Source organism: Rhea pennata, unplaced genomic scaffold (assembly GCF_028389875.1).
Source record: "Rhea pennata isolate bPtePen1 unplaced genomic scaffold, bPtePen1.pri scaffold_45, whole genome shotgun sequence".
Classification (NCBI taxonomy): Eukaryota; Metazoa; Chordata; class Aves; order Rheiformes; family Rheidae; genus Rhea; species Rhea pennata.
In genome coordinates this window covers 1,395,457-1,409,839 of record NW_026907684.1, presented here as the reverse complement: position 1 = coordinate 1,409,839, position 14,383 = coordinate 1,395,457, and the positions used below count along the sequence as shown (strand labels likewise).

Genomic DNA, 14,383 nt, shown 5'->3' with positions numbered 1-14,383 from the left:
ACTCTGTCTGGATCACCTCTCCTTTCAGCTAGAAAGCTTGGGAGCAAGAAGTGCTGTAGGAGCACTGGTAAATGGTAAGTTCTCTTGTTTCAAACCAGCTGCAGGAGATTTCTTGCAGACTAAGCCACTTGCATCATTTGCTCTGTGAGTTCGGAGTTGATCAAACCGCATCCACTTGTCTGAAGATGCGCACTCAGAACGTGTGGAACAATACAAGGGAAGAGAGGAGGGAAAAAAGAAGAATCAGAGACTGTAAATGCAGCAACTTACGAAACTACTGTCAGTCTGTTCCATTTACTGGCATAAATAAGTGCAATGTCTAACGAACATTAGCAACATTATTGTGTTCAGGGTAGTCCAGGTAAACTGGGGCTGCTGGCTAGATATTTCCTTTAGATAATTTCCTTCCTGCAGAGGAAATTATAACTTACCCTTTAACCCACTCTGAGATCTACCTTGTGGTAAGCTTGTATCACTTCTGCATCACCTTTGCTAAGGCAGGCTGAAAGAATACAGAATGGCAGAGTGCCCATACCCTCTATTACAACGGGTTTGGCTTTCAGGAACAAGGTGCTCTGAAAGACAGGAAATAAACTCTGCTGCTTCATCTGGCTTTTCACAACCAATGGGCAAGCTGCATCAATCTCCTAGCAAACATCAGCAAGTTGTACAGTCTGTTACGGCATGTGTTTCCCCTAAATATCTGGCCTGTTGCTTATTTTGGCTCTACTGACAGCAGATCTGCCCTTCTCCAGCAACTCTGTCCAGAGCTCCAGGAAGACAGGAACACAGCTCCTCTCATCTTGCTCAGCGTGCTTTCAAAAGGACCAGTAAGAGAAGGACCAGCGTAACATTTTGCCTCTGGTCTCCTGTTGTTGGAGCAATGCTGTGGAAACCCTGCAAATCAAACATACATGTTGTTGTCATGATCTGAAATAACTTTCTGTTACAAAAAAAGCACTAGCTGTTCTGGTTGAAAGTGGTCCAGAAGAGGTCATTTCTCCTTTTTCTTTTACTGAAAGAGCATAAGCTTGAATAAATTCTTATGCCAATGTCATCTAGTATTAGCTGCCTTCTTATGCTAGATATCTACCTTCTTATGCGAGCTATCCTCAACTTTTGGGGGGTTTCCTCTGTGGATTGCTGGCAGTGAGACATAACACTGCAAAGCCCAGCCGGTGCCCCATTGATTCAGAAAATTTACTTGCCTATTTACTTTACCTGTTTACTGCACCCTATTGTCAATTATTCTGTGCCCACATCCTCCACACACATGTTCTCGCAGAGGAGCCATCCAACCCATTTCCTACGCTCCCCTCCCGCCATTGGAGGCGAGGGTCACTGATGCTGGCAGCAGGGATGCTTTCCTTCAAGGAGCTCCAGAAGGAAAGGTATGGCCAGGTTGTTTGTGTCCTCGTGAGACGACCATCCCGATATTCTCTTCCGTTCTGAAGACTGTATTTAAGAGTGGTTTTGAGAGAGACTGCCACTGAATATCACAGAGCACCCTTTTGTTTTTTAGTTCCATGACACTTGCTTTTGCCTGAGACCTATGACCCTGTAAGTAGCCTTAAGGATGTTTCCAGAACAACTTTGTAAGTTTGAGTTATTTTGCTTTTCAAGTTCCTTTGAAGCTGACCACTTGCTGTAATTATTTTCATACTCATAGATTAAGATGAAGAGTTGCTAAGTTCCATCTCTGTGGGTTTCACCAACCATCCTTTGGCTGAGATGTCCTTGCCTGAGTCCTTCCACATGTCTAAAATTATCAATCCATAAAACAAAAGATTTTTTGTTCTTCTTGATGGTTAGAAGATTAACTAGGTTGTTCTGCCTTTGGGAAAGAAGTAGAATTCTAAGTTGAGGGAATGTTTCTTACTCTGATTCAGATATTAGGCCCTGCTGTGTTCAGATACATAATCTCTCCTCCCATTACAAAATTTTGCCAGTAATTACTTGCAGGCCTTTCTCCAGTTCTTAAGTTTCACAGGCTAGGTGTAGGTAATGCCTGGGCAGAAGATAGTGTTGGTGTGAGCAGTGCCACCAGTAATCTCGCATCACCAGCGTCTGTGTGCCGTAGGAATGCTCCCCGTACCTCCCCCCCCCCGTCAAAACAGCAGGGATATTGTGAGATTTTCCTGCAGTGTCTGACCTAGGTTTCCATCCTTCATGTGTCACAATTAGCATTGTAACACGTTAGAGATCTTTGATTTTCCTGTCCAAGTGTACTTTCGTTGGAGAATGGGTACAAAAGATCTTGGAAGAGAAAAAAGGAAATGTTGCCCCCCACAAAAAGATATGAGCTACATACACAGAAATGTCTCCTTTTCAGAGAAGGTGAGGCAGAAGAGAGAGGTAAGAGATGGCCTGATCAGCCCTTGTGAGACCACTTCATCTCTGCCTCCTCGAGGTTGGAACTGAACAACAAGAACAGAGCTGTGAACGGATGTTCCAAGTCCAAGTCCATGTTCCAAGTCCTTGGAGAAACAGAACTGAATCCCAGGGATGGACAATTGACATTTCTGTGTTCTTGGGCCCTTGGGGGTCCACTGGCTGCTAGTATGTCTGGTCCTGTGCGCTCTGTGTTACTGATTCACAGCTGCATGTTTTCTGGCAACCCTGTATGAGGTGCAGGGTCTTGTGTGCACGGTGGCTGGCTTCTCTGTCATGGGGATCGGCGGTGGCCCCAGTATCTTGCTGTGCCCCTGGGGAGTCCCCCCCAGGATGGGGGGAATGGGAGCCCTCTGAGGTCAATCCGTGACTCTGCTTCCGGGGTCCAGGCTACCATCATAGTGTCCCTCTGGGGTGGGGACCAGTCTGGACTGTGTTCCCTGCTTGGAGCATCCTGATGTGAGCCAGGGATGTTTGCAGTCTGCTGGTTTCTGTCACCTGAGCTTCATGCCTGTAGTTTCTGAAGCTCTCGAAGCTTCCCTGAGTCTTTGAGATTGTACTGACTCTTTCTAGAAAGTCATTGTCTCGCTCCTTTATGGCTTTCTGTTGAACCCCAACTTTCATGGCGTCTTTTCATCCCAAACATCTCCACTTTGTGCCTGCCCAGAGCCTTACAGACAGCTGAGACACCATGCCACAAGACATTTGGTCTCTTGGGGTGATGGGTGTTCTGAGACACTTGTCCTTGGTCAGCTGTGGAGGTGGCAGCTACAAAGATGCTGTTCTCTTGCGAATGTAATCTCAGAATAATAGATTTATTGAGCCTACAATGTGGAGAGACATTCCCCTTTTCAACGCAGGGCCCGGTGGATGAGATTGCTCCAGGCCTTGCCCAATCCAGTTTTGAATATCTCCAAGGATGGAGAACCTAAAACTTCTCCACACCCTGGTGCCACAGTTTGGCCACCGTCATGGTGAAAAAGGGTTGTTCTTAACATCTGATTATAATTTCCCATGCTCCAAGGTGTCCCTGTTTCCTCTCATGCTGTTATCTTACATTTCCAAGAAGAGTCTGTCTCTGTCTTCTCTATGGCTTCCTTCTCCATCAGGTAGCTGTGCACAATGGGAAGATCCCCCTGGGCCTTCTCTTCTCTAGACTGAATAAATCCAGCTCTCCCAGCCTCTCCTTATACACCACATTCTCCAGCCCTCTACCACCTTGGTGGCCTGTGTGTCACTGCCTTTCTGGAACAGGGGAGCCAAAACAGGAGCTGGTGTCCTGACGTGGTCTCACTTGTGCCAAAAAGAGTGGCAGAATGTCTCTGGTGGTCCAGCTGTCTGTGCTCTTGTGAATACAGCTCAGCAGAGGGGAGGCATTTGCCGGTGGCTGTTGTAACTAAGGCCAGCAGACCTGATAATAACCCTCCAGTTCTTTTGTAAGAGTGAGGTGAGGACACTGCCTCAACCCCCAGCAGGGACAGATACGCAAACACAAGGCACACTATGGTCGATACTGAGCATTTATTACTTCTGCGTCTAAGTGGGGGTTCTCCAGAAGTTTCCCAATCGAGGCAATAAAGGCATAGGGTAATCCAAAGCACCGCTGAGCGTCGGTCCATGGTGAGGAACATCGGGGGAGGGGGAGCACTATAACAGGTTTTCATGTACTATACACATGCGCAGTACACGTACTTGTATCCACAGGGATAGAGAAAATCAGAATAATGGAGGGGCAAAATGGGCTAGCCCTTTACAAAGTCTATCCTTTCAAAAGATCCTTTAGCACAGAGGCAGCAAGACTGCCACCAACGACTGTAACGCACACACAAGTACGGAGTCCCAGGACAATGGCCTACAAGTAGAGGCAAGAGTGCATCTGCGCACAGTTCATTGTAGCACTAGCCCCCAAAACCATATTCTTTCCCTCTACGCAAAGCAGTAGGACATACATTTCACAGGAACCTGAGATTCAGAAGCTTCACCACGTATGTGTCCAACACCAGGATTTAGGCAGAGGAGAATGCTTAATGCAAAGTGACTGTGGCCACAATTGTGGGGTTCATATTGGCCTTCCTAAGAAATCTTCGGAGGAGCCTTGACAAAACGCAAAGCACAGGAACTTTACTTCATGCCTCTTGCTTCTCCTCAAAGCTTGCAGTTCCAGAACTGCTGTAGAGCTCTGCAACGTGGAGGAAGATGACAACACCACGTTGCTGCGGAGAATTCCAGCTGAGGCAATCCCAGTGCTGCCACCTGCTGCTCTTGCAAATTCATCCAGAGGCTAACAGCATAGCCACAAATGACTTTGCCCCCCCCTCTCTGCCAGAGCACCTCCTCCCAGGTGTTGGAGTTCCCCGATTTTTACAGCATTTCCTGATTGTTTATGCCTTGGACACTCAGGATTTCCTGTACTAGTCAAGAACTGTGCCAACAGTTTTAGAGCTGGTGAGTCGGTAGGGCATGAAAGGAAGCTAGCAGGAGTCACAGGCTCTTAGGTGTCCAGGCAGCGAGGGGGAAATAGGCAGCGACACAGGATCACAGACTTCTCCCTCTCTCCGTGAGCAGCTGGGAAACACGTCTGCCCTTCAGCCATCATTATCCACCATGCTGCATCCCAGACAGCTTGACTACAGCCAGGATCACCTGGGAGGCACTGGGATTCAGGCCACAGATGTCCCAGAAATAGAATTGGTTGGGCACATCTGAATGCATCAAAAGAGAGGAAGAGGGGAAACCTGGGAACATTTTCTTCCCCTTAGCTTTCACTCACATTTTAAATGTCATCTCCTGTTTTAACTGCTCTTAAGAAATCAAGGTTGTCTCTTCAGTAGTCAAATCTGGCAGAATTCCATGACCTGGAAGGAGGCAACTCCCTTGATTTACACTGCCTGTGGCTCCACCCCTTGAAAACAAGCTTCACACTTTCTGAGCATAGCTGATGAAAGAAGAAGAAATATGTATTTGGGACTTGTACTTGAACTCCGCACTTACGATATCAGAACTATGCTTTCGGCATACCGATGCTTTCGGCTCCCCTGATACCCGTTCTCTAACTATGGTGACCTTGGTTCCCTTTAGTCTATCTCTGCTTATTACATTGCATTTGTTCATGTGTCATGATGATATCTGAAAGGGCACAGGTGACAGTTTCCCCTCTGGTATTATTTCTGTCTTTCACTGTCTGTATGATTTGACCTGAAATTTGTATATTCCAAGTGACAGCTGGGGACAAAAGAAGCTGAGTGCAAGAAAGAGGTTTTCTCCCTTGCTTGGTCTTCTTCCTGGCATGGGTCTGCTTCAGGCTGGGCTGCCGCTTGCCAAATGTTGTCATCTGGCTTACAGAGGCAGTGAACAGGCACAGCAGTTTGTGCAGCAGCAGTGAACAGACGCAGCAGTTTGCAGAGCTGTTTGCGCAGGAGGACTGCAGGAAGGTGCAAGGGGACATCTTTGTTTCCAGCCTTAGTAGTGCCAGCTCCCACAAACATGGTTATAACATGACGCAAAGCACTTTTGCCTGTGGCTGTTGGAGCTGCTGCATCAGCTCCGTCAGAAGCTAAGACCCAGACAGACCATCTGACAGCAGATGCGTCTCTACAGGTCTCAGGCTGCAGGAAGTGCTTGAGGCCTCGTCAGAAGGCCTGAACTGATAGTCACCCCTCCACACCGCAGGAGGTGTGCTATTGTTGATGAATTGTGTCGTCAACTCAAGGAGTTGCGGGACAAAGTCAGCAGACTGTGCAGCATCCGTGAAAGTGAGCAGGAAAGAGACAGGGCATTCTTGCAGACCGTACAGCTTCAGGAGTCCCAGTTCCTTGCAGCAGGGGAGCTGCTGGAGGGCTTTGTGCAAAGTGAAATAGTACATCACAGCAGTGTAGAAGAGGGCTGGAAACTAGTTGCTTCTCATAGAAAGAGAAAGGCCGCTAGTCCTCCTGTAGACTTGGACTTACAATTGAACAATCTGCTTAGTGCCCTCCAGGATGAGGAAGACCTGGACTTGACCTCAACAGAAGCAACTGGGCTGACACACGGTGTCTTGTGGGAACGCTTGGAAGAAGTGATGAGAAAGTCACTTCACAAGAAAGTCCTACAGATATAAATACTCTGTACTGAGGAATTGGGATCAATTTGTATCTTCTCAGACTTCAAGAAAGCCCCATTTGCCTCTGAGGAATTTTTCATCACTTCCCTTGCCACTGTTGGTCTTTATTAAAGATGCTCGAGTCCCATGTGGAAATGGAGCTTGTACGTCAGTATTATCCTGATGTGGTGCTTGCTTCTAAAACAAAAGGAAAAGTCTTGCTTGATCAAAGCCTCTCAACTTGTCTTCCTTCCTATATTATACTAAAAATAGTGCCCTCCAGGTTGAGGAGGACCTGGACCTGACTTCTAGGGAAGCAACAGGGCCAACAGACACTGTGCCTTACAGGAACACCCAGAAGAAGCAACGAGTGGTTGTTGTGGGGGACTCCATGCTGCAGGGGACGGAAGCAGCTATCTGCTTACCTGATCTCTTGTCTAGAGAGGTTTGCTGCCTGCCGGGGACTCGGATGAGATGTCACTGAAAGGTTGCCAAGGCTTGTCCACACGTCAGACTACCAGCCGCTGCTGCTGTTTCATGTGGGTGCTAATGATACCAAGGGCAAATTGGAAACAATCAAACAGGATTTCAGATCTCTGGGGATGGTGGTCAAGGGTCTGGGAGTCCAGGTGATCTTCTCCTCAGTTCTGCCGATGAGGGGGAAGGATGGAAGGAAAGCAGACAAATTATCCAAGCTAACAAGTGGCTGTGCCACTGGTGTTGGCAACAGGGTTTTGGTTTCTACGATCATGGGACACTGTTTGAAGATCAACAGCTGATGAGGAGAGGTGGGATCCACCTCACTAAGCAGGGCACACGTGTCCCTGCAAGCAGGTTGGCCAGCCTGGTGAAAAGGGCTTTAAACTAGGTAGGATGGGGGAAGGGGAGAGTTATAGAGAGAGGGTAGTCAATAAAACACGGCTCAAGTTGGGAGGCCTCCAGCGGGCGCATGCAGCTGGGGATGTGCATATGAGACATGGCTATGGGGGGGACCCCTTACACCCCTCCTGGGAAACCTGCATGCACGAATACCTCTCTGAAAGGCCTGTACACCAATGCACGCAGCATGGGGAATAAACAGGAGGAACTGGAGATCTGTGTGCAGTCACAGGCCATGATCTCATTGCAGTCACAGAGACATGGGGGGATAGCTCTCATGACCGGAATGCTGTCATGGATGGCTACGTGCTTTTTAGGAAAGACAGGCCAGGAAGGTGAGGTGGTGGAGTTGCTCTTTATGTGAGAGAGCAGCTGGATTGCATTGAGCTCTGCCTAGGGGTGGAGGAGGAGCCAGTCGAGAGCTTACGGGTGAGGATCAAAGGGCACGCTAGCATGGGTGACACTGTTGTGGGTGTCTACTATAGGCCACCTGATCAGGAAGAGGAAGTCGATGAGGCCTTCTACAGGCAGCTGGAAGTAGCCTTAGGATCGCAGGCCCTGGTTCTCGTGGGAGACTTCAACCACCCTGATACCTGCTGGAAAGACAACACAGCTAGGCACAAACAGTCCAGGAGGCTCCTGCAGTGCACTGATGATAACTTCTTGACACAGATAGTGGAGGAGCCTACGAGGAAGGGTGTCCTGCTGGGCCTTATCCTAACCAACAAAGAAGAACTGGTTAGAGATGTGAAGGCCGGGGGGCAGCCTTGGCTGCAGTGACCATGAGATGGTGGAGTTCAGGATCCTGCGTGGAAGAAGCCAGGCAATAAGCAGGACTGCAACCCTGGACTTCAGGAGAGCAGACTTTGGCCTCTTCAGGGACTTACCTGGAGAAATCCCAGGATTAAGGCCCAAGCAGGAAGGGAGGTCCAGGAGAGCTGGCTAGTATTAAAGCATCACCTCCTCCAAGCTCAAGAGCAGTACATCCCAGGTAGAAAGAAGTCTAGCAAAGGGGGCAGGAGACCTGTATGGATGAGCAAAGAACCACTGGGCAAACTCCAAGAGAAGAGGAAAGTACACAGAATGTGGAAGAAGGGACAGGCTGCTTGGAAGGATTAGAAGAATGTTGTCATAAGAATCTCCTTCTCTGGAGATATTCAAAGCCCGCCTGGATGCAACCCTGTCTAACATGCTCTAGGTGACCCTGCTTGAGCAGGGGGATTGGACTAGATGATCTCCAGAGGTCCCTTCCAACCTAACCCATTCTGTGATTCTATGATTCTGTATGCAAAGATGCAACGAGGAAGGCTAAGGCCTGTTTGGAATTAAATCTGTCAAGGGTGTCAAGGACAACAAGAAGGGCTTCTTTAAATACATCAGCAGCAAGAGGAAGACTGTGGAAAATGTGGGCCCACTACTGAACAGGGTGGGGGCCCAGGCGATGAAGGATGCGGAGAAGGCAGAGTTACTGAATGCCTTCTTTGTTTCAGTCTTCACTGCTAAGGGCAACCGTCAAGAATCCCTGAGCCTGGAGACAAGGGAGAAAGTCTGGAGAAAGGAAGACTTTCCTTTGGTTGAGGAGGATCGGGTTAGAGATCTTCTAAGCAAACTTGACGTCCACAAATGGATGGGCCCTGGTGGAATGCACCCACGAGTACTGAAGGAGCTGGCAGCTGTTGTTGCCAGGCCGCTCTCCATCATCTTTGAAAGGTCGTGGAGAACTGGAGAGGTGCCTGAGGACTGGAAGAAAGCCAGTGTCACTCCTTTCTCCAAAAAGGGAAAGGAGGAGGACCTAGGAAACTACTGGCCAGTCAGCCTCACCTCCCTCCCTGGATAGGTGATGGAACAGCTCATTCTGGATGTCATCTCCAAACATACAGAGGAGAATGGGGTGATCCAGAGTAGTCAGCATGGATTCACCAAGGGGAAATCCTGCTCAACCAACATGATAGCCTTCTATGATTGCACGACTGGCTGGGTAGATGAGGGGAGAGCAGTGGGACAGAGTGCCTCCAGCCAGCGTCCCTCCAGTCTTCAGAAAGGGCAAGAAGGAGGACACAGGCATCTATAGGCCGGTCAACCTCACCTCCATCCCTGGAAAGGTCATGGGACAGCTCATTCGAGATGTCATCTCCAGGCCTAAGGAGGAAAAGAAGGGGATCAGGAGCAGCCAGCACGGATTCACCAAGGGGAACTCCTGCTTAACCGACCTGATAGCCTTCTATGATTGCACGACTGGCTGGGTAGATGAGGGGAGAGCAGTGGACGTTGTGCACCTTGACTTCAGCAAGACTTTCGACGCTGTCTCTCACAACATCCTCCTAGGCAAGCTCAGGACGTGTGGGTTAGACGAGTGGACTGTGAGGTGGATTGAGAACCGGCTGAAAGGTAGAGCTCAGGGGGTTGTCATCAGTGGCGCGGAGTGCAGTTGGAGGCCTGTGTCTAGTGGAGTCCCCCAGGGCTCAGTACTGGCTCCCATCCTGTTCCACTTATTCATCAATGACCTGCAGGAAGGGCCAGAGTGCCTTCTCAGCATGTTTGCTGATGATAACAAGCTGGGAGGAGTGGCTGATGCACCTGAGGGCTGTGCTGCCATTCAGGGAGACCTGGACAGGCTGGAGAGCTGGGCGGAGAGGAACCTCCTGATGTGCAACTAGGGCAAGTGCAGAGTCCTGCACCGAGGGAAAAATAATCACATGTACCAGTGCACCAGTACAAGCTGGGGGCTGACCTGCTGGAAAGCAGCCCTGCAGAGAAGGACCTGGGAGTTGTGGTGGATGACGTGTTGACCATGAGCCGGCAATGTGCCCTTGTGGCCAAGAAGGCCGATGATCTCCTAGGGTGCATTAGGAAGAGTGTTGCCGGCAGGTGGAGGGAGGTGATCCTGCCCCTCTACTCAGCCCTGGTGAGGCTTCATCTTGAGTACTGTGTCCGGTTCTGGGCTCCTTAGTACGAGAGAGACATTGAGCTACTGGAGAGAGTCCAGCATAGGGCTACGAGGGTGATCAGAGGGCTGGAGCATCTGCCCTGTGAAGAACGGCCACAAGAGCTGGGCCTGTTTAGCCTGGGGAAGAGAAGACTGAGGGGGGATCTTATCAATGTCTACAAATGCCTGAAGAGAGGGTGTCAAGGGGGCAGGGACAAACTCTTTTCAGTAGTGCCTTGTGAGAGGACAAGAGGCAATAGGCAAAAACTGAACCACGGGAAGTTCCGCCTGAATGTGAGGAGGAATTTCTTCACTGTGAGAGTGACAGAGCCCTGGGACAGGTTGCCCAGAGAGGTTGTGGAGTCTCCTTCTCTGGAGATATTCAAATCCTGCCTGGATGCAATGCTGTCTAATATGCTGTAGGTGACCCTACTTGAGCAGGGTGGTTGGACTAAATGATCTCCAGAGATCCCTTCCAACCTTACTGATTCTGCAATTCTGTGATTTATTCATTTAATTTTTTATTTGTTTGTTTTTGGTAGTTTTTTCACCATATATCATATTTGGTTATCTCTGGTGGTTATCATTTTCACTGTATCGGGTAATAATCCAAGATTTGTGACTGATTTACTTTGTATGTGGTTCAAAATTCATCCTGGATTACTTAGTTTAGTTTTGTGCATGTAGTTCAGTTGTGTATTCATTATCAAATGAATTTAGAATTGCAGTTCCTGTACCTACTGCACACTCTGCAACCATGCTGCTAAATTTTGAGTGCATATATACATATATATACATACACATATATATGTGCCTTTGCACAAGTATTCCCTAGTAGAGAGATTTTAGTGAAGAAAAGTAAGTAAAGACTTAATATCCTGTAGAGGTTTTGGTACCATATGGGGACAGACCTTGTGGATTTGCCTTAAATTCCCTGATGGTACCTATGTAAACATTTCTCAAGGAAGGACGGAAAACTCTCTGCTCCTTCCCCAGGGTAGATTATCTCCATGACTATGGCGTAATAAAAGCCTAACCAGCCACAGTTCTCCCTTCCTGAGCGTCTGAGGGAGAGCTGTCACAGCCCTCTCCTTTATTCCTTCCTTCCTTCAAACTTCCCTCCAGGGGACATGGCAGTGCAGTTCCCTGCTGCCAGCACTTGTAGCCCAGTGTCCCTTTCTGGGAACATGACAGAGGGCAGGGAACTCACAGTGCTGGGGGTGAGCCCCAACTTACGGAGCCCTCTTGGGGCTCTCCTGCCCATGACCTCCCTAGGGAGGGTATGGACCTGAAACACAGCTCCCTTGGGACAGGGCAGGGACCTGTCACATGGCCCTCGCAGGGCAGGGCCCCAACACACAGCTTCCCCAGGGCAGGGCAGGAACCCGGACACAGCACTCCCGGAGACCACAAACTAGCGTACTGCTCACCAGGGACAGGCACTCAGCACATGGCTCTGTGTGTGGTGCATAGATGCAGTATGTGGCTCTTCTGAGGTGAGGACTCCAGGGCTTTGCCAGGGCACGGACCCAGGCAGCTCCTGCAGGGCAGAGCAGGGCAGGGACTCCCAGCACATGGCTCCCCCATCTCCTAGGTCCCCTGTGGGGCTGAGCCTCCCATCTCACCCAATAGTCCCTCCTTCCATGATAAGAGATGAGAAATTATAATTTGTAACAAAAACCAAACCAAGTTCCCCTCTGCCCCATCCGAGCAAGTTGGGGGAAGGACTTAATTGTCCAAGTTAACGCCCTCCCCCCAGCACAAGAGGAGAAATTACAGGAATTTTGTTCCCCAAGAATGGATCCATGTGTCAAATTCCCTTAGGATGAAGTCGGGTTTCTGGGCTCCCCCAGGGGACCCTAGTGGCCCACTCTGTGGGATGCGAGGTGATCACTGGGTCTGGGAGTCTTTCAAGGGGTCCGGAGCCATTGCCAGGTGGCCCTGGGGGAAAGAAAGAAGATTCAAGAAAGAGGAGCAGGAGGAAGAAGACCCCCATCTCACCATCCATGGGAGGGAGGGGGGAAGGATACTCTGGATTCTCCTGGCAGCCAGAAGGAAACTAAGGGGTCTGAAGGCAACTGGTTGGGTCCCCAAATGGGCTTGAGGGGCAACTGAAGGATCTATGGGCAACTGGGAAGTCCCGGAGAGTAGTATGGTGTCCAGGAGTTGTTGGGACAACTGGGTAAACTGGGGGCAATTGGAAGGTCGCAAAGAGTGTCAAAGGGACAGTGAGGGGGTTCTGCGGGCAGTAAGGAAAGGTGGTGGGTCCCAGAGAGCTATTGAGTGGTTCAAGGGGGAGGAGAGGTGATCTATGATCGTTCTGAGTGCAAGTGAGGGAGTCTCAATATGAGCTTGGGGAGCATCGGGATCCCAGGGGTGTTGGGAGGTCCCAAGTGTCTATGGCATCCCTGGGCCCCTGGGTCCCCTTGGGATTTTGTAGGGAATCCTGAAGGGCTGGAGGTCCAGAGAGGTTAAGGAAATCCAGGTCCACCCCCCAAGGTGGTTCTGTGGAGGCCCCCAGATGCCTGGGTCCCAGGGGCTCAGTGTTCCTGAGGATTTGGGGGTCCCAGGTTAGGGAGACTCACACCAGTAGCAGAATGAACCCCATCGAGCTGAGTGCCAGCCCCAGCCCAAGCAGCATTCTAGGGTGTGAGGGTGTCCTGCCGTCAGGCCAGCGCAGCACAGCCCTGAACTGGGCCTGGAGTCCCCGTTCTGCCTCCATGGTGCCTCCTGACACTGCAAGGGCCCAGGTGCCTGGGCAGGGCGGCATAGCCTGTCCCCCCCCCTAGGGACCCAGGTGTCCTGGGGCTCCTGCTCCACTCCACAAACCACACTATTTCCATAAGGACCCAGGTGTCCCTCTTCCACCCATATACCGCACAGGCACTGGGGAGTCCTTGCTCCATTGTACCTCCTCACCATGGACTCAAGTGACCTGGCAACCTGCTCGTACACCCCCACATACATTCCTCCATCTCCACTCTAAGGGCTTCGCTCCACACTCCACCCCCTCCCCCCACACACACTGTCCCTAGCAGACCCAGGAGCTTGGGCGCACCATTGAGGAAGAAGTACTTGCGGGCCAGGGTCTTAGCGTGGGCTCCCAGGCTGCAGGCGATGGTTCCCAGAGGGGGGTCCTGGAGGACAAGGGTGGGGGGTCCTTCCATGCCCCCCTGCAGCTCTTCAAATAGTGTCAGGTCCTGTGTGCGCAGCTGGGGCACGGGAGGACACATCAGCATAGCCTGGCCCAGGCATGTGATTGCATAGTCATGTCCTTTGCTCACATATGTACCTGCACAAATGTGCCCTACACACGCTCCTTGTGCCCCCTGCACATAAATGTGCATGCACAGTCATGTCCTACATGTGTGCACACAAGTCAGATCTGTGCAAACACGAGTGACCTGCCTCCTGCTTGCATGCACCCTTCACGTGGGTGCGCACTTGCTAAAGGCCTGTGCGTGCTCACACTTGCACTACTTATAGCATAAGTTCTCATGTCAACTACACAAACAAGTACACAAACATATGAAGGCCTTGCTGCACAGTCCTCTAATGCATACTCAGACACTCTTTGCATGTGCATATGCAACTCACATCCTTGGCGAACATCCAGGTGATGGGCAGGTCTAGGGGGGTAGCAAAGGGCACGACACAGTGCAGCATGACAGCTTCACCCTCACGAGTCCACACATCCTGTACTAGGGGCATAAGCAGATGAGTGCTCACACATGCTTGTGCACTCACAGGCGGTTGTGTATATGCACATGTGTATGCCCAGCTTTGAGATGGCACTTGTCCCAACCTTGCCTGGATGCCTGAGTCACCTGTGGCCTCCTTACCCGGGCAGTCCAAGGGGAACTGACAGTCCACAAGACGGCAGGTTGCGCACTGGAAGACGTGGGCAGCCAGCTGGTACCCTGAGAGGGAGAGGTTTGGCAGTCCTGGGAACACAAGGGGCATACTATAGGACAGGGGAACAGATGATGGAGGGATGGGTGCTCACCACAGGGTGGGACACAGGCTGGAGCTGGTGTGGGAGGAGAGAATCAACATTAGTTTGAGGAGTCACTGAGGTTTCACATTTCTGTGATGCACTGCCAGGGCCC

The 14,383-nt window shown here is 50.5% G+C and overlaps 1 protein-coding gene across 1 annotated transcript in view; it reads right to left on the bottom strand.

Annotated features, from left to right (window-relative positions):
- LOC134154814 (sperm acrosome membrane-associated protein 6-like) overlaps window positions 1-14,383 on the bottom strand; it is a 54,382-nt gene that overhangs the window by 38,458 nt on the left and 1,541 nt on the right. Inside the window, exons 4-8 of the mRNA XM_062601467.1 lie at window positions 14,281-14,304; window positions 14,117-14,194; window positions 13,872-13,975; window positions 13,333-13,486; window positions 12,939-13,010 (exon numbers count right to left, since the gene is read on the bottom strand). Coding sequence (XP_062457451.1) covers window positions 12,939-13,010; window positions 13,333-13,486; window positions 13,872-13,975; window positions 14,117-14,194; window positions 14,281-14,304 — 432 coding nt within the window. The remainder of the gene's footprint in view (window positions 1-12,938; window positions 13,011-13,332; window positions 13,487-13,871; window positions 13,976-14,116; window positions 14,195-14,280; window positions 14,305-14,383) is intronic.